The following is a 24990-nucleotide window of genomic DNA, read 5'->3' as shown; positions in this document are numbered from 1 at the left end:
GCAGACAGTAGACGGTACCTGAAGTGTGGCACTTCTGTCAGTGCAGACAGTAGACGGTACCTGAAGTGTGGCACGTCTGTCAGTGCAGACAGTAGACGGTACCTGAAGTGTGGCACTTCTGTCAGTGCAGACAGTAGACGGTACCTGAAGTGTGGCGCTTCTGTCAGTGTAGACAGAAGACTGTACCTGAAGTGTGGCACTTCTGTCGGTGCAGACATTTGACGGTACCTGAAGTGTGGCACTTCTGTCGGTGCAGACATTTGACGGTACCTGAAGTGTGGCACTTCTGTCGGTGCAGACAGTAGACGGTACCTGAAGTGTGGCATTTCTGTCGGTGCAGACAGTAGACGGTACCTGAAGTGTGGCACTTCTGTCGGTGCAGACAGTAGACGGTACCTGAAGTGTGGCACTTCTATCGGTGCAGACAGTAGACGGTACCTGAAGTGTGGCACTTCTGTCGGTGCAGACAGTAGACGGTACCTGAAGTGCGGCGCTTCTGTCAGTGTAGACAGTAGACTGTACCTGAAGGGCGGGACCTCCGTGGCCGCGACGCGCCTGACCACGTCAGCCGGCGCGAGGCCAGCTTCTGCCCATGGGGGGTGCCTGGCATGCAGGGCGAACAGCACCATGGCGAAGGCGTACACGTCCGCCTTTTGGGAGCCGCCGCCCCACGACGGCGCGCGCAGCAGCTCCGGCGCACGGAACAGCAGCCCTGCGCAGGAAATCACAGAACACTTGAGCCAAAATAACACGCTAGGCAGAAGATACTATGCTAATACTGAGATCAGGACTCATTGGAAGGAATTGGAGAAAAGACCTCGCATTTCTGGACGGGTTGTAATGTGGAGGTACTGCGACGTTTCGACGAATATCATCATCTTACGTCGACACATCAACGCGAGTTCACTGTAATGCTCTCAGACTGCTGTTGCGCTGTTTTGGTCCAGACACACGGGCGGTTGTACTGATGAGAGATGACATCGCCGTCGAGAAAGACATCAAGCATGAAGGGTTGCAGGTGGTTAGCGGCTGCCAGCGTGTCTTCAGTAACTACCACACGTCCCGTGTAAGCGCAGGAGAATGTTACAGAAAGCATAACACTGCTCCCACAAGTTTGCGTTCGTGGTGCTGTGCACGTTTCGAGCAGCCGTTACCTCAGTCACGGAGTTTGCGGAGACGACCATCGAGCTAGTGTAGCAAAAATGTGGCTTACCCGAAGAGCCGACACGTTACCACTGATCCATGGTCGAATCACGATGGTCCAGTACCCATTGCAATCGTAACTGATGAAGTTGTTGTGCCCGCAAGTGAACACGTAGGGTGGTTTGCTGCGGAGCTCCATTTTCAACAATTTACGATAAAGAGTGTGCTTCGAAACACTTACAAGAGGTGTCTTGCCCATTAAAAGGGATCGAGAATGGCAGAGCCTCCCTTTTCACCACATAACGTGTATTTTGCTCACAACTGCCCTATCATTGTGACTTTCCCTCATGAAGAAGGAAGGACTGGAGTTGAATTTCTTACAGATCTATCTGACTGCATAAAAGATATCCACCAGGATGAAACAGAAACTATTCATTGGATTTACAATTAATTTTATCATCTTAATAGAAGCATATTTCAGTAGGGGGCCTTGGAATGCTAGTATTTCCTTGATATCTCTATAAATGGGGTTAACACTTTTCATTGAAAGTCGAATTAAAAGTACAACAATTTACTTTAAATCGAAATTACACTTGTACAAACGAAGTATAATTATTGCGTATACATATTTTGTTACCTATGGACGTTAATACAAGACTGGGGGCCATAGCGGGATATGGCCTAAATTCAACAGTCACCCACAACACTAGCGTTCGAAATGGGAACGGAAAGGTGGGAGCCTACCATTTAGACAAGAATTTACTCTAATAGTTAGTGAAAGGTGAGAGACGGGATCCAGTCTACTACGTAAATATACTGAAAAGGCAAACTATAAAATACTTGTGGATGTACGTTATTAAAGCGGCCCCCCGTCCGTAAACTAATAAAATTCATAAAAATCATTCTGCAACACTTTGATTTACGAATACGAGTAACAAGAATCGCGGGCCATGCAACTTCTGGTTCAATTTAGATATCGTGTGCAGAACTACTCGCCACGTTCACTAATATCACGGAGTATTGGAGAAGGAAAAACATTCGCTGAAGGTGAAGTAGTTACGACGGGGGTTGAATTATACCGAACGTGGTGACTGAGAGTCCCACGTATACTTTGCATACTGCAGTCGACCAAGCTCGGACGCAAAGTCCGAGAACAAAATTGCAAAACGAGGAAGAAATGAAAGCAATTAGGCGCAAATCCTTCCGAAATTAAAGATCACCTAACACTTTAATAAGTATTGGCGATTCACCACACTTCTGAACCTAGCAAGAGCGCGCATGCCTACCAACTTGCAACCGTCTTCTTCTGGATCTCGCCACCCACTCCTCACGACTGCTAACCGCCTACCGGCCGTTGCTGCAACGGAGCCGGGCCTTGTGGGGGTGGGAATTGGCGCATTTTTCGCCGGTCAATCAGGCGGTACGGATCCGTCGCCGAACTAGCTGCCGTTCAAGCAGACATTCCTCACTTGGCGGAATGACTCGTGATTGGATAGAATTTAGTTAGAGAGTATTCAGGGAGGCCTCTTTACAGAGCAAAACGTGCAGGAGAAACTGAGTTTCAGGTTGGTACTAATACTTAGACGAGTAAGAAGGACTACTGTGGCTTCTCCAAGTCGTTCAAAATGGCTCAAATGGCTCTGAGCACTATGGGACTTAACATTTGAGGTCATCAGTCCCCTAGAACGTAGAACTACTTAAACCTACTAACCTAAGGACATCACACACATCCATGCCCGAGGCAGGATTCGAACCTGCGACCGTAGCAGTCGCGCGGTTCCGGACTGAAGCACCTTGAACCGTTCGTTCACCACGGCCGGTTCCCAAGTCGTTCAAACTACCGGCCCATGCTTCAAAGCTAAAAGGTCAGCTCGGGAAAATGAAAGCCAGTAGGGCTAGCTGAAGGAGGCTGCTGAATATAGAGATAAAATAAAAGTACCTTGCTCCAATCCTCTCTCAAGTTTCATTATGCTGTCACACTGAAAAAATCAGCAGAACAGCAGGCATGCTATTTCAGCATTTGTAGATAAGTGAAAGAAGTGCAAGGTAGATGCACGTCTTTCAAACTTGTGGATGCATCTTTGTGAGAATCTATCCTATATAGAGTAGACAAGCCTCCGAACCCCACGTTATGTGAAGAGTCGTGGACGTCCAACCATTTGGCGTCTAGTGGTAGTTTCCCTGTCCTTCCACCTCTTTCTGTAGATGCTGACGACAGTCGCACGTGAATATTCGATCAGCGTCGCCGGTTTCTGTGTACTCGTTCACAAGCTCTGCGTTACAATAATCTGCCCCTTGTCAAGGTTGCTTATCTCAGTGGAGTTCACCATTTGTAACCTATATCTTCAATAGGGTAATCTCCTGTCCGTGTCTGCTTCGCTTACATACTTTTGTTTCTGCGTCACGTGCCCGGAACGCCATCACACGGCATCCAAAGTTGCGATGGGCAGTTGTCACAATGTTTTGGCTTATCAGCGTAAATAACACTGTAGTGTTCGCTTTCCATTTGGTATTTGACAGAGGTTTTGTAACATTGTATTATAAGAGTGGTTCCTTATACACGGTGTTACAAAAAGGTACGGCCAAACTTTCAGGAAACATTCCTCACACACAAATAAAGAAAAGATGTTATGTGGACTTGTGTCCGGAAACGCTTAATTTTGATGTTAGAGCTCATTTTAGTTTCGTCAGTATGTACTGTACTTCCTCGATTGACCGCCAGTTGGCCCAATTGAAGGAAGGTAATGTTGATTTCGGTGCTTGTGTCGACATGCGACTCATTGCTCTTCAGTACTAGCATCAACCACATCAGTACGTAGCATCAACAGGTTAGTGTTCATCACGAACGTGGTTTTGCAGTAAGTGCAATGTTTAGAAACGCGGAGTTGGCAGATTTACATTTGATGTATGGATTAGCACGGGGCAATAGCCGTGGCGCGGTACATTTGTATCGAGACAGATTTCCAGAATGAAGGTGTCGCGACAGGAAGACGTTCGAAGCAATTGATCGGCGTCTTAGGGAGCACGGAACATTCCAGCCTATGACTCGCGAATGGGGAAGACCTAGAACGACGAGGACACCTGCAGTGGACGAGACAATTCTTCGTGCAGTTGACGATAACCCTAATGTCACTGTCAGAGAAGTTGCTGCTGTACAAGGTAACGTTGACCACGTCACTGTACGGAGAGTGCTACAGGAGAACTAGTTGTTTCCGTACCATGTACAGGCACTATCAGCAGCTGATTGGCCTCCACGCATACACTCCTGCGAATGGTTCATCCAACAATATGTCAATCCTCATTGCAAAGCAAATGTTCTCTTAACGGATGAGGCTTCATTCCAACGTGATCAAATTGTAAATTTTCACAATCTACATATGTGGGATGACGAGAATTCGCATGCAATTGTGCAATCACGTCATCACCACAGATTTTCTGTGAACGTTTGGGCAGGCATTGTTGGTGATGTCTTGATTGGGCCCCATGTTCTTCCACCTACGCTCAATGGAGCACGTTATCATGATTTCATACGGGACACTCTACCTGTGCTGCTAGAACATGTGCCTTAACAAGTACGACACAACATGTGGTTCATGCACGATGGAGCTCCTGCACATTACAGTCAAAGTGTTCGTACGCTTCTCAACAACAAACACGGTGACCGATGGATTGGTAGAGGCGGACCAATTCCATGGCCTCCACGCTCTCCTGACCTCAACCCTCTTGACTTTCATTTATGGTGGCATTTGAAAGCTCTTGTCTACGCAACCCCTGTACCAAATGTCTTCCTGCTCGTATTGTGGACGGCTGTGATACAATACGCCATTCTCCAGGGCTGCATCAGCGCATCAGGGATTCCATGCGAGGAAGGGTGGATGCATGTATCCTCGCTAACGGAGGACATTTTGAACATTTCATGTAACAAAATGTTTGAAGTCACGCTGGTACGTTCTGTTGCTGTGTGTTTCCGTTCCATGATTAATGTAATTTGAAGAAAAGTAATAAAATGAGCTCTAACATGGAAAGTAAGCGTTCCCGGACACATGTCCACATAACATATTTTCTTTCTTTGTGTGTGAGGAATGTTTCCTGAAAGTTTGGCCTTACTATTTTGTAACACCCTGTATAATGCCAGGATTCGATGATGTACAACAAACTGAACAGTTCTGAGATGAAAGATACTAGTCCAGTGGCAACATTTACTGAAACGTACTGACAAGCGCGCACACACACACACACAAACACACACACACACACACACACACACACTTCCGCTTTAACAGTTTTGGAATAATCTCGTTTCCGACTCGTGATGAATTATGTGACTTTCCGATACTTTGCTTCAGCCCTATACTTCATCTGCAATCCGCTTTTCTCTTTTATCATAGAAAAGCAACAAATCAAAAGAAAAAAAGATAGAAACTTCGACTAACCTAATCTGCTGCACAGCGCAAGCTATGGGCTCAAAGTCTGGCAAGTTGCCTTAGGCTTTGGCACGGAAAAATCCGTTAATGTTCCGAGGGCGGAGCGGCTTAGTGGAAGCTTCGCAACTGATAACGTGACAGTTTCTTTTCGTGCGATTTATTTTTGTGTTTACCAAGTTGTAATTTTGTTTCTACTTTTTTAAAATTATTTTCGGCAGGCACTGTTTTGTGTATTTTATTTGGTAATGTTTAGCAAGTTATCTGAAGGCAGAATTTAATATTGCCATTTAGTCTTTCATACGTTCAGACAGGATAATCTGATTATGAGCGAATCCCAGTACTATTTCCTTTCCATTTTGCATTTTTGTTTTGGTTCTGATATTTAGTTTTTCCTTTTTTTTATTCGCCTTTCCAGTACATTCATAATAAATGCTTGTCTTTTTCCTTTCTCGGTTATATTGTTCCTACACTCTTTTCTCGACGTAATCTATAGGTTCTTGGTCTGTTTTGTCATTGAGGTAGTCTCTCTTCAGTATTTTGAATAAATACCATCTGTTAACATTTATTTTACAGTGGAATGAAATAGTAATGTGCTTCCTACCTACTGCAGGTTACCACGCATCTGTTTCGGTGGAAGGTACGTGGAATACCTCTACAGACCTTCTGACTGGTAATATTCTACGGCACGGAACCACCCATCAGTGCACATAATTGTAGAATATTAGACAAAGGAAAGTTCATACACAAATGGCTATTGCGGCCCTTATCAGTGTATCTGAAATTGACACAACGTAAAATATTTCAAAATAATTCCTATCAAGTACCGCATAAATGAATACAATGAATAACTGAATAAGGTAAAAGCATTTTCTGAGATGATAGTTTTGAATTTAAGTAAGTATAAATTTATTGCACTAACGGAGAATGACATTGTACGTGACCTGACACAAACAACATCGATGATATCCAAGTTTTTGTACAATGCAATGAATTGCATTTACCGATGTATGCTTGATAAAGTTGAGGGTACCGCCAGGTTAGCTGGGAGCGCTAATGCACTGCTTCCTGAACTCGCGTAAGCGGGCTTGCGCCGGGTCGAATCCACCTGGCGGATTAACGACGATGGCCGGTGTGCTGGCCAGCCTGGATGTGGCTTTTAGGCGGTTCTCCTCGCCCCACTAGGTGAATACCGGGATGGTCCACATGTCCTGCCTCAGTTACACGACTTGTAGACATTTGAAACATGTTCACACTCTTAGATGATTTCCATGCAGACAGCTGGGGTACACTGATTCCATCCTGGAGTGGAACGTGGTATTGGCAGGAAGGGTATCTGGCCATCCCTTTAAATTAACCTCGCCAAACCGACTGTAACAATGCCGACCCGACGAAAAATGCGGGACAAGGCATAAGCAAAAAGAAAGAAAAAAGCTTGATAAAGTAATGGACAGGGTGGAAAATTAACTCCTACACCGACATTAACTGCGATATTGCGATCTGACTGAAACTACCAATTGTAGAAGTATGAAACCGGAATTTGGATGCTATAACTACACATTTGTTGTTTGAAATTGATAAACAATGTTTTATTCCAAGTAATCTTCATTGTTCTTTATACATTTCTCCCATCTCTCCGGCAGGCTATGAATGCTACGCCAAAAAACATTTATTCTTTTGAAGTGAGCCAGTCAGCGAGCCATTTTCGTACATTTTCATAGGAATTGAAGCGTTGTTCAGAGAGAGCATGTCCCAGTGAAGCAAAGAGATGATAATCGGACGGAGCAAAGTCTGGAGAATTAGCCCCATGCCCTAATATTTCGCAACTGAACGCCTCGATCGTTACCCTGACCCATTTTTGTGTGTGTGATGGGGCGTTATCATGGAGCAATAAGACTTCGTGTTGCGTTTTTTCTGTATTCCGATCGTTTTTAACGTAATGCTAGATTTAAATCGATCATTTGCTGTTGATAGCGATCAGTGTTAATGGTTTAACCAGGTTTTGGCAGCTAGCAATATAAGACACCCTTCTGATACCACGAAACACAGAGCATTATCTTCCTTCCAAATCGATTTGATCTTGCAGTGGATGTCCATGGTTTGCCGGGATTCACCCATGATTTACGACGCTTGGGATCCATTTTTCATCACCTGTCACTGTTTAGTGAAGAAACGACTTTCTTTTTGTATCTGGAGAGCAGCATCTCACAAGTGGTCTTTCGATTTGCTTCCTTTCTTTCAATCAGTTCATGTGGAACCCATTTTCTCACTTTCTGCACGTTTTCCATAGTTTTCAACAGAAGACAAGAGGCTTTCTGCGTCACATTCAATTGTTCTGCGAGTTCCTGTTGAGTCTGAGTATCACCTTCAGGCAATAAGGCCTGCAATTCTTTGTATTGGGGCGTTTTCAGTGGTTTCCCGCTCTCGTCGTTTCTCACGTCAAAATCACCACTTCTGAATTTTTTTTAAGCACTCCAACGCTCTTTTTTCCCACACGCATGTTCGTCGAAAGCTTCGACAAGTATTCGAAGCGATTCTGCAGCAGTTTTCTTCAAATGATAACAGACAACCAATGCTGCCTGCAAATAGTAGTTCATAGGCTAAAAACTCGACATATTCAGGGTTGGGAACAGATATCGGTGTATGAAACTTGGATTACTGTGTGTTGATATTCGTCGTCAGCCGTTACTGGAAGCAGATGGCGCTGCCGTCGCCGTCTCACGGGGCCTAAACTGACGGCTAACACCATATAAAGGGAAATTCCGGTTTCATGCTCTACAGATGGTAATTATTGGCAGTGACTGTATGCCGCAAAGCTGCAAACTAGCACGAAATGCAAATTGGACAATGGCTGCTGGTTCTTGAAAGTGCTCGTCGTGGACGGTGAAAATTCACCTTAAAAATTCCTACAGTGCCAGAGCTGCAGAATGCTCACCATAAACAAGCTGCAGTCAGGAATTTGGCGACCAGTACACGACATGGACGGCTAGAACGGTAGACCTCCATCTCGTTCTCCACGATCAAGTTTCGAAATCTTGCTCCAACGCCTATGACGGTCCTCTATCCAACACCTGCTGAGACCTAGCCGGAATCTTGCTCGTACCATGACATCCGCCTGAATGTCCTCTCCACCGCTTCGCTTCGCATTTCCAAAAACATTCCATGTGGAAGCTAAAACGACCAAAAATAATGCGTCACTCCTTCCATATTGCAATCTCTAAATTCTCCGCTCTCCGAGGACGGGCAAATTGTCATCCTTCAGTCCTATCGCTTTAAGCGACAAGGAACAGGCACCCACCGGCACATCCTATGACATCACACTCAGCGCCCAATCAAGAAACTGATACTCTACTCGCACGGGAAGTAGCTTGGTGACGGTAACCGCATGACTGTACAAAACACGAGACCTGTCCCGGCGACATGACGACAGGTGTCCCGCTATGCCTGTTCATTTCAGCAACCGGGACGAAATGCTTTTTTGCGAACCTAGCACATACGGTTCTCGGCAGAAAGGTCCACGGGAATTAACTAGCGGATAACTGACATTCGGACCAATGCTCTCTCCCCGGACAGGAACAATTATCAAGGCGACTAGGCTAAAGCCGTTGTAAAAATTCAGTCTAGAGCCCCTGCGATAAGGCACTGTGATCTACTAAGAGATCGTCTCTTCCTGGAGCTACGGGATACGACAAACGCCCCCCCCCCCCCCCTCACACCCCGTCCTTGTAGCATGGCCCATACCCGTCAGCGGAAGTTCCGCTGCACAAAAGCATGAAAGCAGAGCCGGAGCTAGGAGTGAGACAAAAAAAGCAAAAAAGGCTCTGAGCACTAACAGACTCACCTTCTGAGGTCATTAGTCCCCTAGAACTTAGAACTAGTTAAACCTAACTAACCTAAGGACACCGCACACATCTATGCCCGAGGCAGGATTCGAACCTCCGAACGTAGTGGTCTCGCGGTTCCAGACTGCAGCGCCTAGAACCGCACGGCCACTTCGGCCGGCGGAGTGGGATATGGTTGTAGCCTATCCCCGATGTTATTCAATCTGTATATTGAGCAAGCAGTAAAGGAAACAAAAGAAAAGTTCGGAGTAGGTATTAAAATCCATGGAAAAGAAATAAAAACTCTGAGGTTCGCTGATGACATTGTAATTCTGTCAGAGGCAGCAAAGGACTTGGAAGAACAGTTGAACGGTATGGATAGTGTCTTGAAAGGGGGGTATAAGATGAGCATCAACAAAAGAAAAACGAGGATAATGGAATGTAGTCTAATTAAGTCGGGTGATACTGATGGAATTAGATTAAGAAATGAGACACTTAAAGTAGTAAAGGAGTTTTCATATTTGGGGAGCAAAGTAACTGATGATGGTCGAAGTAGAGAGGATATAAAATGTAGACTGGCAATGGCGAGGAAAGAGTTTCTGAAGAAGAAAAATTTGTTCACATCGAGTATAGATTTAAATGTCAGGAAGTCGTTTCTGAAACTATTTGTATGGAGTGTAGCTATGTATGGAAGTAAAACGTGGACGATAAATAGTTTGGACAAGAAGAGAATAGAAGCTTTCGAAATGTGGTGCTACAGAAGAATGCTGAAGATTTGATGGGTAGATCACATAACGAATGAGGTGGTATTGAATAGAATTGGGGAGGAGTTTGTGGCACAACTTGACTAGAATAAGGGATCGGTTGGTAGGACATGTTCTGAGACATCGAGGGATCACCAATTTCGTATTGGAGGGCAGCGTGGAGGGTAAAAATCGTAGAGGGTGACAAAGATACGAATACACTAAGCAGATTCAGAAGGATGTAGGCTGCAGTAGGTACTGGGAGACGAAGAAGCTTGCACAGGATAGAGTAGCATGGAGAGCAGCATCAAACCAGTCTCAGGACTGAAGACAACAACAACAACAACAACAACAACAGCATCACCTGAAGATGCTTCCCTACTGATGCAAAACCAGTAACTTCTTAATAAAAGTATTTAACAGCCAGTGTGGACGATTTTATTCACCATGTTTCATTTTGGGTGTGGTTGTTCGGCCTTAAAACAACGTGAATGAAATATTGCGAATGAAACAAAAGCAATTAAATCAGTGAATATGAAATCGTATGAAATAATGTCAATTTCAACCATTCAGATATTCTGGATATGCAACATTTACTTGAAACAACGTTATTCCGACACAAAAGAAGATTCAAAAATAATAATGTGCGCATTTTCTAATAACAATTTCAGGGTGACTTGTTTGATATTGATAACTTTGAGGCAATTAAAAACATTAGCTGATGGCTGTGTGCTTTACTGCATATCATTACGAGGTAGCAAATACATTACTGGTGCCATCAACCTTAGATTGGTTTACACATTATGGCGTAGTAGAAGGTAGAAGGTCCAGTAAGCTTTAAGGTTGCATCTGGGTCAGACTGGACCAGTAGCCATCGTAAGTGGTAGTCATCTCTTACATTCTCAATCATAGCTGAAACTGGCTATCCACGTGGTGTTTACGTCTCTGATATTAAAAGGAACACCTTCCTTCCCATAGCAATACCACCCCAAAATTTCTTGTTTCACGTGGCAGTTAGGTAAATTCGACCTAGGCACGTTCTTACATTTGACTGACTAGCTTCCAACCTTCATCGCACCGTCAGGTTCCTTCTCTTCCTAATGAGTAACACCCTTCCTTAGCACGATAAAAGCAGGTATTTCCTAAAATAACCACTGGATTAAACCAACCGCCAGCCAACTGGTAGTCTCGCTTATGTTCACAATCAGTGCTGTAAGTGACCGTCCATGCGACACTGAAGTCTGAAATCAGATGGAGCAGAAATTGTTCCACAATGAGAGTTCTCTAAAGTTTCCTGTTTCACGTTGTTGTTATTGTGGTCTTCAGTCCTGAGACTGGTTTGATGCGGCTCTCCATTTTACTCTATCCTGTGCAAGCTTCTTCATCTCCCAGTACCTACTGCATCCTACATCCGTCTGAACCTGCTTAGTGTATTCATCTATTGGTCTCCCTCTACGATTTTTACCCTCCATGCTGCCCTCCAATACTAAACTGTTGATCCCTCGAAGTTTCAGAACCTGTCCTACCAACCGATCCCTTCTTCTAGCCAAGTTGTGCCACAAGCTCCTCTTCTCCCCAAATCTATTCTATACCTCCTCATTAGTTAGGTGATCTACCCATATAATCTTCAGCATTCTTCTGTAGCACCACATTTCGAAAGCTTCTATTCTCTTCTTGTCTAAACTATTTATCGTCCACGTATCACGTCCATACAAGGCTACACTCCATACAAATAGTTTCAGAAACGACTTCCTGACATTTAAATCTATACTCTATGTGGACAAATTTTTCTTCTTCAGAAACGCTTTCCTTGCCATTGCCAGTCAACATATAATATCCTCTCTACTTCGACCATCATCAGTTATTTTACTTCCTAAATAGCAAAACTCCTTTACTACTTTAAGGGTCTAATTTCTTAATCTAATTTCTTGCGCATCACCCGAGTTAATTAGACTACATTCCATTATCCCCGTTTTGCTTTTGTTGATGTTCATCTTTACCCTCCTTTCAAGACACTGTCCATTCTGTTCAGCTGCTCTTCGAAGTCCTTAGCTGTCTCTGACAGAATTACAATGTCATCGGCGAACCTCAAAGTTTTTATTTCTTCTCCATGGATTTTAATACCTACTCCGAATTTTTCTTTTGTTTCCTTTACTGCTTGCTCAATATACAGATTGAGTAACATCGGGAAGAGACTACAACCCTGTCTCACTCCCTTCCCAACCACTGCTTCCCTTTCATGTACCCTCGACTCTTATAACTGCCATCTGCTTTCTGTACAAACTGTGAATAGCCTTTCACTCCCTGTATTTTACCCCTGCCACCTTCAGAATTTGAAAGAGAGTATTCTAATCAACGTTGTCAAAAGCTTTCTCTAAGTCTACAAATGCTAGAAACGTAGGTTTGCTTTTCCTTAATCCTTCTTCTAAGGTAAGTCGTAGGGTCAGTATTGCCTCACGTGTTCCAACATTTCTACGGAATCCAAACTGATCTTCCTCGAGGTCGGCTTCTGCTAGTTTTTCCATTCGCCTGTAAAGAATTTGTGTTAGTATTTTGCAGCTGTGGCTTATTAAACTGATAGTTCGGTAATTTTCAAAGCTGGCAACACCTGCTTTCTTTGGGATTGAATTATTATATTCTTCTTCAAGTCTGAGGGTATTTCGCCTGTCTCATACATCTTGCTCACCAGATGGTAGAGTTTTGTCAGGACTGGCTCTCCCAAGGCTGTCAGTAGTTCTAATGGAATGTTGTCTACTCCGGGGGCCTTGTTTCGACCCAGGTCTTTCAGTGCTCTGTCAAACTCTTCACACAGTATCATATCTCCCATTTCATCTAAATCTACATCCTCTTCCATTCCCATAATATTGTCCTCAAGTACATTGCACTTGTATAGACCCTCTTTATAGGCCTTCCACCTTTCTGCTTTCCCTTCTTTGCTTAGAACTGGTTTTCCATCAAAGCTCTTGATATTCATGCAAGTGGTTCTCCTTTCTCCAAAGGTGTTTTTAATTTTCCTGTCGGCAGTATCTATCTTACCCCTAGAGAGATAAGCCTCTACATCCTTACATTTGTCCTCTAGCCATCCCTGCTTAGCCATTTTGCACTTCTTGTCGATCTCATTTTTGAGACGTTTGTACTCATTTTTGCCTGCCTGCTTCATTTACTGCATTTTTATATTTTCTCCTATCATCAATTAAATTCAATATTTCTTCTGTTACCCAAGGATTTCTAGCAGCCCTCGTCTTTTTACCTATTTGATCCTGTGCTGCCTTCACTATTTCATTCCTCAAAGCTACCCATTCTTCTTCTACTGTATTTCATTCCCCCATTCCTGTCAATTGTTCCCTTACGCTTTTCCTGAAACTCTGTACAACTTCTGGTTCTTTCAGATTATCCATGTCCCATGTCCTTAAATTCCCACCTTTTTGCAGTTTCTTCAGTTTTAATCTACGGTTCATAACCAATAGATTTTGGTCAGCGTCCACATCTGCCCCCTGGAAATGTCTCACAGTTTGAAGCCTGGTTCCTAAATCTCTGTCTTACCATTATATAATCTATATGATACCTTTTAGTATCTCCAGGGTTCTTCCATGTATATAACTTTCTTTCGTGATTCTTGAACGAAGTATTAGCTATGATTAAGTTATGCTCTGCGCAAAATTCTGCCAGGCGGCTTCCTCTTTCATTTCTTACCCCCAATCCATATTCACCTATTCTGGCCGGCCGCGGTGGTCTAGCGGTTCTAGGCGCTCAGTCCGGAATCGCGCGACTGCTACGGTCGCAGGTTCGAATCCTGCCTCGGGCATGGATGTGTGTGATGTCCTTAGGTTAGTTAGGTTTAAGTAGTTCTAAGTTCTAGGGGACTGATGACCACAGATATTAAGTCCCATAGTGCTCAGAGCCACCTATTCTGTTTGCCTCTCTCCCTTTTCCTACTCTCGAATTCCAGTCACCTGTGACTATTAAATTTTCGTCTCCCTTCACTACTTGAATAATTTCTTTTATCTCATTATACATTCCATCAATTTCTTCATCATCTGCAGAGCTAGTTGGCATATAAACTTGCACTACCGTAGTAGGCGTGGGGTCCGCGTCTATCTTGGCCACAATAATGCGTTCACTATGCTGTTTGTAGTAGCTTACCCTTACTCCTATTTTTTTATTCATTACTAAACCTACTCCTCCATTACCCCTATTTGATTTTTTATTTATAACCCTGTATTCACATGACCAAATGTCTTGTTCCTCCCGTCACCGAACTTCACTAATTCCCACTATATCTAACTTTAACCTACCCATTTCACTTTTTAAATTTTCTAACCTACCTGCCAGATTAAGGGATCTGACATTCCACGCTCCGATCCGTAGAACGCAAGTTTTCATTCTCTTGATAACGTCGTCCTCTTGAGTAGTCCCCGCCCGGAGATCCGAATGGGGGACTATTTTACCTACGGAATACTTTACCCAAGAGGACGCCATCATCCTTTAATCATACAGTAAAGCTGCATGCCCTCGGGAAAAATTGCGACTGTAGTTTCCCCTTGCTTTCAGCCGTCTGTTTCACGCAGCAGTTAAGATAAATTCGTCCTAGGCATGTCCGAACTTTTGACTAATCTGCTTGGGGGTCATAGCACCAGTCATGTTACTTCTATTGCCAATGAGGAACATATTTTCTTCCCTGGTTAAAAACACGTATTTCCTAAACAACTTTTCCTCTTAATACATTCCAGTATAATTTTTTGTTAGAAGAGGCACCAATGTTAGGACTAAGTAATGGGTGATGGAGGAATTTTATAATGGGGGCTATGCTCCAGACTGAACGCTGCAAGGCATAATCAGTCTTAAATGATGATTATATTTCAGAAATAATCAGCGAATTCCTTGTTCCTTTAGACAGTAATATTTCACTCCCTCAGGACAGAAATCTGGGTCACCCATAATGTACTATCGCTTACCCAGAAAACTTACAACAGAAAGGGACCCTTCCTGCAACTATGTGTACGATGGCGCCTGCAAATGCTTTGCTGGGGCGTCATTGTCTGGAGAGATTCATTTTTCTTTGTTTTCCAGATCTCCCTATGTATGTAAGTATTTACGAATATCACCAAACGTTTTTACGAAAACTTTCAGGTTGAGGAGCTCATTTGGGCGAATATTGTCTTCAGTTTTCAAACAGAATGAAAATAATGGCTTCAGTATAGGTGCAACACATGGAGTACATGTTGATTGTTGGCTCTCATTTTGAAGGACTGAACTGCTTATTCTGGTATGTAAAAGGCAATGCCCTGACTTACTGACTGACTCATCATCAGACCACACGAACTTGGAATGGGAGAAGGTGTGGATATTAAGAAGGGATTTTTCGAAATTCCGTCTCTAAGGGGATGAAGTTTTTTAATGTCGCTATTAAGGCAATTTGGGAGCTAGACCTGCGAAAATTAGTATTTGGTTTCTCCGTCAGAAATAAAGAAATATATGTTTCAGCATTTTTGGAAATTTAAACCCATTCGGGGTGAAATAGTGAGTGAGAGTTCTTTTTTTAAAATAAATTATTATTAAAGAACTAATAAAGCATTTTAAAACTACATATATGAAAGTTAGTATTTAACTTCTCGATTACAGAGTAAAAGATAAGAGATTCAGTGTTTTTGGAAATTGAATCCCTAAGAAGATGAGACACGGGATGACACTTTTTCTAAAAGTATTTTATTATGAAACCATTTCAAAGCTAAATCTTTGAAGATTTAAATTTGGCTTCTGAGAAATAAAAAAATACATGTTTCACTGTTTTTGGAAATTCCACCCCTGTGGGGGTTGTGTAGATCACGTAACTAATTAAGAAGTACTGAAAAGAATGGAGGAGAAGAGAAGTTTTTCGTAAAACTTGACTAGAAGAAGGGATCAGCATGGAGGGTAAAAATCGTAGAGGGAGACCAAGAGATGAACACACTAAGCAGATTCAGAAGGATGTAGGGTGCAATAGTTGCTTGGAGATGAAGAAGCTTGCACAGGATAGAGTAACATGGAGAGCTGCATCAAACCATTTTCTGGACCGAACACCACAATAACAGCAACAACATGGGACTGAAATGGAGGATGAGAGTTTCTATAGAAATATTTCATTGAGCTTCAATATTTTGAACATGGCTGCACTACAACAACGGTTAATGTACAGTGGGTCTAATAGCCAGCCGACCAGTTGCAATAAATGTTGGTTGTCAAATAATATTTACGATGGTTTCGACGGATTTAAACCAGTCTTCCTCAGAGGGACAAATAAACTATAAATTAGCTGTCAGTCACTAAATCTATTCCCACATGACATGTGTCGGCAACGTTGTGCATGTCAATATGTGAAAGTTGAGCCCTAGAATCAACGGCTTCTCACATTAGTTAAACCAATCTATTAAAATAACAAACCATGTTAATAGCTACATGCTATTTGTCTGTACTACTGAGGAATATGGGTTTAAATCCGCCGGAACCATGGTAAAGGTCATTTGAAAGCCACCGTTTATTGCAAATGGTTGGCAGTCTATTACATCTGCTATATCATTTTACAAAAATGGTTCAAATGCTGCGCACTATGGAACTTAACTTCTGAGGTCATCCCCTAGATGTTAGTTGCATAATTAACCTAAGGACATCACATGCATCCATGTCCAAGGCAGGATTCGAACCAGCGACCGTAGCGGTCACGCGGTTCCAGACTGTAGCGCCTAGAACCGGTCGGCCACAGCGACCGGCCGAGAACTGGTATTCGACTTATCGGTTGGAAATTAAAAAAAAAGGTGTTACAGTTTCTGGAAATTCAGCGCCTAGGGGAGTGCTATAAGGGATGAAAATTATTCAGAAAATATTTCATAACATTGAAAAAAATTTAAAGCTAAGTGTATGAAAACTAGTATTTCACTTCGTGTTAGGGGACGAAAGTTGCTATGGAAATATCTCCGCGAGAACGTAAAAGGCATTAAGCTTATCCTTTACGGATATTTTCGAACCCATGACTGTTAATTTAATGTAAATAAGTTAGTACATAAAACTGCAACCAGTCACTTTTTTCAATAATTTTGTTTTATTCCATGAACAGGTTTTCGAACCTTTTCAGGTTCTTCTTTAGATGGTTTCTGGAAGTTACATCATTATTTGTAGCACGATGTTGCGTGCTGGCTCTGTGACAAGGACATGGAACACGCTTTAATGAATCGCCATGACTATTGTTCATCGGTCGATAGGGATGCAAGATTTAGTTTTTCACTTACTGCGACAGTAGGGGCGGCTTTTTTCTGTTAGTGTCCATCTGTCTGGGTCCATTTTGATGGTTTCAGGATGGAAGCAGACCGATGGACACTATCGATTATATCATGTTGGCTGTTGTTCTCATCAATCAAGTACACTATTTTACATTTAACTCAGACTGCCAGCAATCTGTTTCCGTTTCTCTTTTCCCACTTTATCTCCCCTTTTACGTTTTCAATTTTACTCTTTAATTATGTCAACATTCATAAAAATTGTTGTAGCAGAGTAGTTTCTTTGAAATCCAATATTTATTATGTAGCTTACTTAAATATAGTAAGGTACAAAAGATATGTCCAGTCACTCATTAGCTGATTAATACAGCCGAATCAGATTGATACGGTATACGGAGAAAGCGTGATAAACGATCTGAATGTTCTAACTCATCACAGACAATAAAAGCGACACGTTCTCCACAACCAGTGAAAGAATTACTACGCTCTTACAACGTTGTAACTTTCATGATATTAAACTGACTGATGAAACTATTTTCCTGGAGGTGATAGTTGTAAAGTATTTTGGGGATATCTCCATGGACTTTATTGGGAATCAGAAAGGATGTAATAATTTCTGGCGGCAAAATCGGAAGGCATGTGCAACTTCCACCCCCATATAAAAGCATAAAAAAATAAAAACAGTTTTGCATGACCCCAGTTCTCAGAACTCCTAAAGATTGACTGTGGATATTGAAGCCGGCCGGTGTGGCCGAGCGGTTCTAGGCGCTTCAGTCTGGAACCACGGGACCGCAACGGTCACAGGTTCGAATCCTGCCTCGGGCATGGATGTGTGTGATGTCCTTAGGTTAGTTAGGTTTAAGTGGTTCTAAGTTCTAGGGGACTGATGACCTCAGATGTAAAGTCCCATAGTGGTCAGAGGCATTTGAACCATTTTGAATATTGTATCACAGACACAGTCCCTTTGTTCAGCGATGCCACTAAACCCGCCCAAAGATGTAAACAACAATTCTCGAGCAGCCCCTATTAGACTGAGGGGGTCCGACAGCCGATCGGTTCCGCCATCACACCAGGAAGAAGGTACAAAGCTCGTGTTTTCTGTGGATCAAAGATGCCTAGACGGTCAATAACGCGGTTCGATTGCGTCCGCACTGTTACTTTGTGCCAGGAGGGGCTCTCAACAAGGGAAGTGTCCAGGCATCTCGTAGTGAACCAAAGCGATGTTGTTCGGACATGGAGGTGATACAGACAGACCGGAACTCTCGATGACATGCCTCGCTCAGGCCGCCCTAAGACTATTACTGCAGTGGATGACAGCTACCTACGGATTAGAACTCTGAGGAACCCTGACAGCAACATCACCGTGTTGAATAATGCTTCTCGTGCAGCCACAGGACGTCGTGTTACGACTCAAACTGTGCACAATAGGTTGCATTATGCGCCTGTCGGGTAAGGCGTGCGTCAGTTTGTCATCAAAAAGGGGGCACTCTTGTCTTTGTTACTACTGGCCACTAAAATTGCTACACCAAGAAGAAATGCAGATGATAAACGGGTAATCATTGGACAAATACATTATACTAGAACTGACATGTGATTACATTTTCACACAATTTGGGTGCATAGATCCTGAGATACCAATACCCAGAACAACAAACTCTGGCCGTAATAACGGCCTTAATAAGCCTGGGCATTGAGTCAAACGGAGCTTGTATGGCGTGTACAGGTACAGCTGCCCATGCAGCTTCAACAAGATACCACAGTTCATCAACAGTAGTGACTGGCGTATCGTGGCGAGCCAGTTGCTCCGCCACTATCGACCAGACGTTTTCAATTGGTGAGAGATCTGGAGAATGTGCTAGCCAGGGCAGTAGTCGAACATTTTCTGTATCCAGAAAGGCTCGTACAGGACCTGCAACATGTAGCCGTGCATTATCCTGTTGAAATGTAGGGTTTCGGAGGGATCGAATGAAGGGTAGAGGCAGGGGTCGTAACACATCTGAAATGTAACGTCCACTGTTCAAGGTGCCGTCAATGCGAAAAGACGTGACCGAGACGTGTAACCATCGGTACCCCATACCAACACGTCGGGTGATACGCCAGAATGGCGATGACGAATACACGCTTCCAATGTGCGTTCACTGCGATGTCGCCAAACACTTATGCGACCATCATGATGCTGTAAACAGAACCTGGATTCATCTGAAAAAATGACGTTTTGCCATTCGTACAGACAGGTTTGCCGTCGAGTGCACAATCGCAGGCGTTCCTGTCTGTGACGCAGCGTCAAGGGTAACCGCAGACATGGTCTCCGAGCTGATAGTCCATGCAGCTGCAAACGTCGTTGAACTGTTCGTGCAGATGGTTGTTGTATTGCAAACGTCCCCATCTGTTAACTCAGGAATCGAGACGTGGCTGCACGATCCGTTACAGACATTCGTATTAGATGCCTCATATCTCGAATGCTAGTAATACGAGGCCATTGGGATCCAGCACGGAGTTCGGTATTACCCTCCTGAACCCATCGATTCCATATTCTGCTAACAGTCATTGGATCACGACAAACGCGAGCAGCAATGTCGCGATAAGATAAACCACAAGCGCGATAGGCTACAATCTGACCTTTATCAAAGTCGGAAACGCGATGATACGCACTTCTCCTCCTTAAACGAGGCATCACAACGACGTTTCACCAGGCAACGCCGGTCAACTGCTGTTTGTGTATGAGAAGTCGGTTGGAAACGTTCCTCAGGTCAGCATGTTGTAGGTGTCGCCACCGACGCCAGCCCTAGTGTGAATGCTCTGAAAAGCTAATTATTAGCATATCACAGCATCTTCGTGGTGTAGCAATTTTAATGGCCAGTAGTGTATATAGAGCGGACAGAAAATGGAGCGCTATTCTTGGGAGTAAAGGACAGATATGCACTGTGCTTACGGGAAGGCGGATGGAAATGCTCACCTTGCCCAATGTTTGTACGTTCGACGGTTTCAGAATTGTCGAATGCCAGATCGACGCACATTTACTGCCATCCACAGGTCCCTTCGAGAGGCGGGTTCACTTGCGGTACATTTTCTACTAGCACGTGCTTGTAATGACACGTGCGTATTTAAGGCCTGCTCCGAAACCCGGTGTATTCATTTTGTGTGACGCGGTAGTCAACGTACAGTGCATACACCAGGGCTTGACGCGGAGGCGTTAGCCCCGCTGGAAAACACACCCTCAACAAGATCGCGGCTTGTTGCACGGCAAAAATGTGTAAAGCATTCCACAATTTCGCGTGTGAGAATGAAGCCTTCAGTAGGTTCACGCCCTTAACCCAGATGATTTGCCACTTGGAACTGGATTCTGCCAGTTACTTTCGCAAAGGTGTGCCGCTCAACTTTATTTTTTTAATCTCATTTTGTTCGCTTTTGTTCGTTGTGTCTGCTCGGGGCGGACGTCGTAAGACATCCGTTTAAGTTCGTTGTTGATCGATTAACTCAGATTTCTTTTATTACACAGGGCAGCTACACCTCTGACCGAACACGGTGAGCTACCGTGCCGGCATCTGGACTTTCCGGACCATGTACTTTATATGAATGAGACATCCTTTACACGAGATGAATCTTCAACATGCGGGCTTTCAAAAAAGGAAATGAAATGATGGTGGTGTGGCCCTCAACTACGTACCCTCTGACTTAGAGTTGAAATATTAAACATTTTTCGCTGGTTTCGTTGTCTAGGGACTGCTGAGGTCATAAGTCCCCTAGAACGTAGAAATACTTAATCCTAACTAACCCAAGGACATCAAACACATCCATGCCCGAGGCAGGATTCGAACCTGCGACCGTAGCGGTCGCGCGGTTCCATACTGTAGCGCCAGAACCTCTCGGCCATGCCGCATGACAAGCCAGATACTGCTGAGTCTACAATTTTACATTCAAATAACTTGAAATTAAATAAATATTGCTACGGCTGGTCCATAAACACGGTCTAACACATATTATTAGATACATAAACAAATTAAATAAACATATATCAAAGGACTAGAACAAAAGGTAGGCCAATAGCCGAATATCTCTGTGCTTTCTAAAACACAGTAAATATTTAACCAATTTCTGCGTAATATATACTGGATATAAACAAAGACGTAGACGAATAAATATATTTATAAGCATGCTGCTACCGTGTTTTCGTGTCATTGTGGAATACTTATGGCCTGATGTGATTAGTAATAATCGGCCACTTTGACCCCAAAAACTCATGTACTATTCAAGTTATATGCGTGTAACGCGTACCAATTTACGTTTACACTGATAGATTTCCATAGACACGTCGATCGACGAAATCGGATGAACCGTTTAGATTTTGGAAATTCGTTGCTGGTTGTTACTTGTATAATTTACAATCAGACACTAAACTTTAAACTAAGAAAGATATTGAAAATCTGATTACACCATCTGAATCGTCATTCAAATAATGGTAATGTGCATGTTTCTTTTTGAGGTATCATGATTCATCTGGCTACTATTAAATTCTATGCAAACTGTAAAATGTCTGCCATTAAGATTTCACAAAGTCCGCCATCTTTGGCACTACCGGCGTACAAGTCCTTTCATGGACACAGCCTCACCAAGAAATTCCCAGTGGCTCAAATGGCTCTGAGCACTATGTGACTTAACTTCTGAGGTCATCAGTCCCCTAGAACTTAGAACTAATTATACCTAACTAACCTAAGGACATCACACACATCCATGCCCGAGGCAAGATTCGAACCTGCGACCTAGCGGTCGCTCGGTTCCAGACTGTAGCGCCTAGAACCGCACGGCCACTCCGGTCGGCGAATTCCCAGTGGTCTGGTCATTGTGTGGCATCACGTGGTTGCTAAGCTAACATTTGACACCACGTGGTTGTCGCTGGGCCGTGACGCACCGAGAGGCCCCAGCTAGGCCACGCCAACTCCGAACTTAGAATATTTTCAGGCCGCCACTCGCCCTTTATCACACAAACAGCCGCAATCAACACATGTGGGCACTGGGAAACCCGTACACCGCCCTTGTTCGTGGGCACCAAGATCGCTTTGCTGTTACCGTTTGGGCTGGCTTGGTAGGCGATAATCTGGTCGGTCCATACAATATTCTCCCGGCGACTGAAGGCAAACAGATATTTAATTTTTTTACGAGGAACATATTCCACTCAACGTGCGATAGCGAATACGGTATAACACGATGGTGCAACGGCACACTTCGCGCATTCAGTGCGAATGCATTTTAATGAAACCTTTGGTGAGAACGGACTGGACTCGGTGGGCGGGTAGCATGACCTGCACGTTCCCTCGACTTGAGATCCATTGATTTTTTTCTTCTAGGACCACCTGAAATCCGTTGTCTATGAAATATCCATTAAGACTGATGAAGAGCTGATAGATCACATTATGGCGGCCTCTGATGCAATTTATATTTTGCTAGCAGTGTTTGAAGGAGTGCAACAGTCATTCCAGCATCGTCTCAGGGAGTGCATTCAAGCAGGAGTGCGTAATTTTTAGCGCTTTTTGAAACTATTTTCAAATAAAGGTTATAAAACGTCTCCCCGATTACTCATGTGCCTTCGTACCACAGATGAATTGAAAATGTTTCTCAACAGACCTGCTACCATGAAGGGAAGTCTCAGATGGTGTGTTCAACGACGGTTAGTGCTTACACTTAGGGATGTGGACATGGGTTGCTATGTGAAATATGCTTGTTATGATCCACTGTAACAGACCTATCACATTCTAGATTAATTTCATCTAGAAAATATATATAAAATCTGTGATGAGGTGCTTCACCAATTTGGAATCATGTACCCATGGTCTAGGGGTAACGTCTTCGGTTACCAAACAAAACGTCCTCGCACTCGGTTTCGAAACCAGCCACCGGTTTCAAACATAGGCCTCAACATGAACTAATTTCTGTGAATGTATGTTTGGAATACAGCATTGTATGGTAGTGAAACATGGACTGCGGGAAAGTCGGAAGAGGGGGAATCGAAATGTTTGAGATGTGGTGCTACAGAAGAATGTTGAAAATTAGGTAGATTGATAAGGTACAAAATGAGAAGGTTCTTCTAAGTAGCCGGGAAAGGAATATATGGAAAATACTGACAGGTATAAGGGACAGGATGGTAAGCATGTGTTAAGACGTCATAGAGTAACTTCTATTCTATCAGATGGAACTTTAGAGGTTAAAAACTGTGGGACACATCCAGCAAATAATTTAAGACGTAGCGTGAAGATGAAGAGGTTGTAATGGAACAGGAATCAAACCAGTGAGAGGAAGGATGACAAGAAAGAAAAGATATAGAGAGAGTGTTTTTACAAGTATTGCTAATATTGCTGGCTACTGTTTGGACCAGAAGCGAGGTGAAAACTTCCTACACGTCGGTCAGGGGCCTGAAGACGGCTTAGCAAAACGCCGGAAACGGTAGCCAAATCAAATAAGTTTGGAAAGGAGACGTCGGAACCCTCTTTGACTTGACATCCTATACCTATAATCGTGCTGCATAAACGGTTCGTGACTAAACTGAAATGCCAGTGCGACAGAATATTAGTTTCTTGGAAGAGGCACAAAGGAAGGACTTCATTTCAAATTCCGTTCAGGTATGAAACAAGTTATATTTTGTGACAGTCGTGGGAAGTCACGAAAGCCTATCGCACACGACGTCGGTCAGTTGTAGAATTATGGAACACGTATCATGTTCGAGTATAATGACGTTTCTGGAGACTAGAAATCTACTCTGTAGGAATCAGCATGAGTTTCGAAATAGAAGGGCGTGTGGAACCCAGCTCGCGCTATTCGTCCACGAGACTCAGAGGGCCATAGACACGGCTTGTTTCTTGACATCCGCAAGGCGTTCGATACAGTTCCCCACAGTCGTTTAATGAACAAAGTAAGAGCATATGGACTATCAGAACAATTGTGTGATTAGATTAAGAGTTCCTAGATAACAGAACGCAGCACGTCATTCTCAATTGAGAGGTGCTTCCGAAGTAAAAGTGGTTTCAGTTGTGCCTCAGGGGAGTGTCGTAGGACCGTTGCTATTCACAATATGCGTAAATGACCTTGTAGATGACATCGGAATCTCAGTGCTGGCAACATACTAAGAGGCTACTTACATGCTTAATTTCATGCGTTTGGCTATTCTCTAACCCAGGTTCCAAACCCAGCTCGCGCTATTCGTCCACGAGACTCAGAGGGCCATAGACACTGGTTCACAGGTAGATGCCGTGTTTCTTGACTTCCGCAAGACGTTGGATACAGTTCCCCACAGTCGTTTAATGAACGAAGTAAGAGCATATGGACTATCTGACCAATTGTCATTGGATTGAAGAATTCCTAGATAACAGACGCAGCATGTCATTCTCAATGGAGAGAAGTCTTCCGAAGTAAGAGTGACTTCAGGTATGCAGCAGGGGAGTCTACTAGGACCGTTGCAATTCACAATGTACATAAATGAGCTTGTGGATGAGATCGGAAGTTTACTGAGGCTTTTTGCGGATGATGCTGTGGTATATCGAGAGGTTGTAACAATGGAAAATTGTACTGAAATGCAGGAGGATCTGCAACGAATTGACACACGGTGCAGGGAATGGCAATT

General features: G+C 43.5%; 1 protein-coding gene across 3 annotated transcripts in view; it reads right to left on the bottom strand.

Moving 5' to 3' along the window:
* LOC126278966 (guanylate cyclase 32E) overlaps window positions 1–24990 on the bottom strand; it is an 829856-nt gene that overhangs the window by 116485 nt on the left and 688381 nt on the right. For all 3 annotated transcript variants that reach the window (XM_049979279.1, XM_049979262.1, XM_049979270.1), the window contains exon 16: window positions 523–712. In XM_049979279.1, the coding sequence (XP_049835236.1) occupies window positions 523–712 (190 nt within the window). The remainder of the gene's footprint in view (window positions 1–522; window positions 713–24990) is intronic.

The sequence above is a fragment of the Schistocerca gregaria genome, chromosome 1 (genome assembly GCF_023897955.1).
Source record: "Schistocerca gregaria isolate iqSchGreg1 chromosome 1, iqSchGreg1.2, whole genome shotgun sequence".
Taxonomy (NCBI): Eukaryota; Metazoa; Arthropoda; class Insecta; order Orthoptera; family Acrididae; genus Schistocerca; species Schistocerca gregaria.
This window is presented reverse-complemented; position numbering and strand designations above follow the sequence as displayed.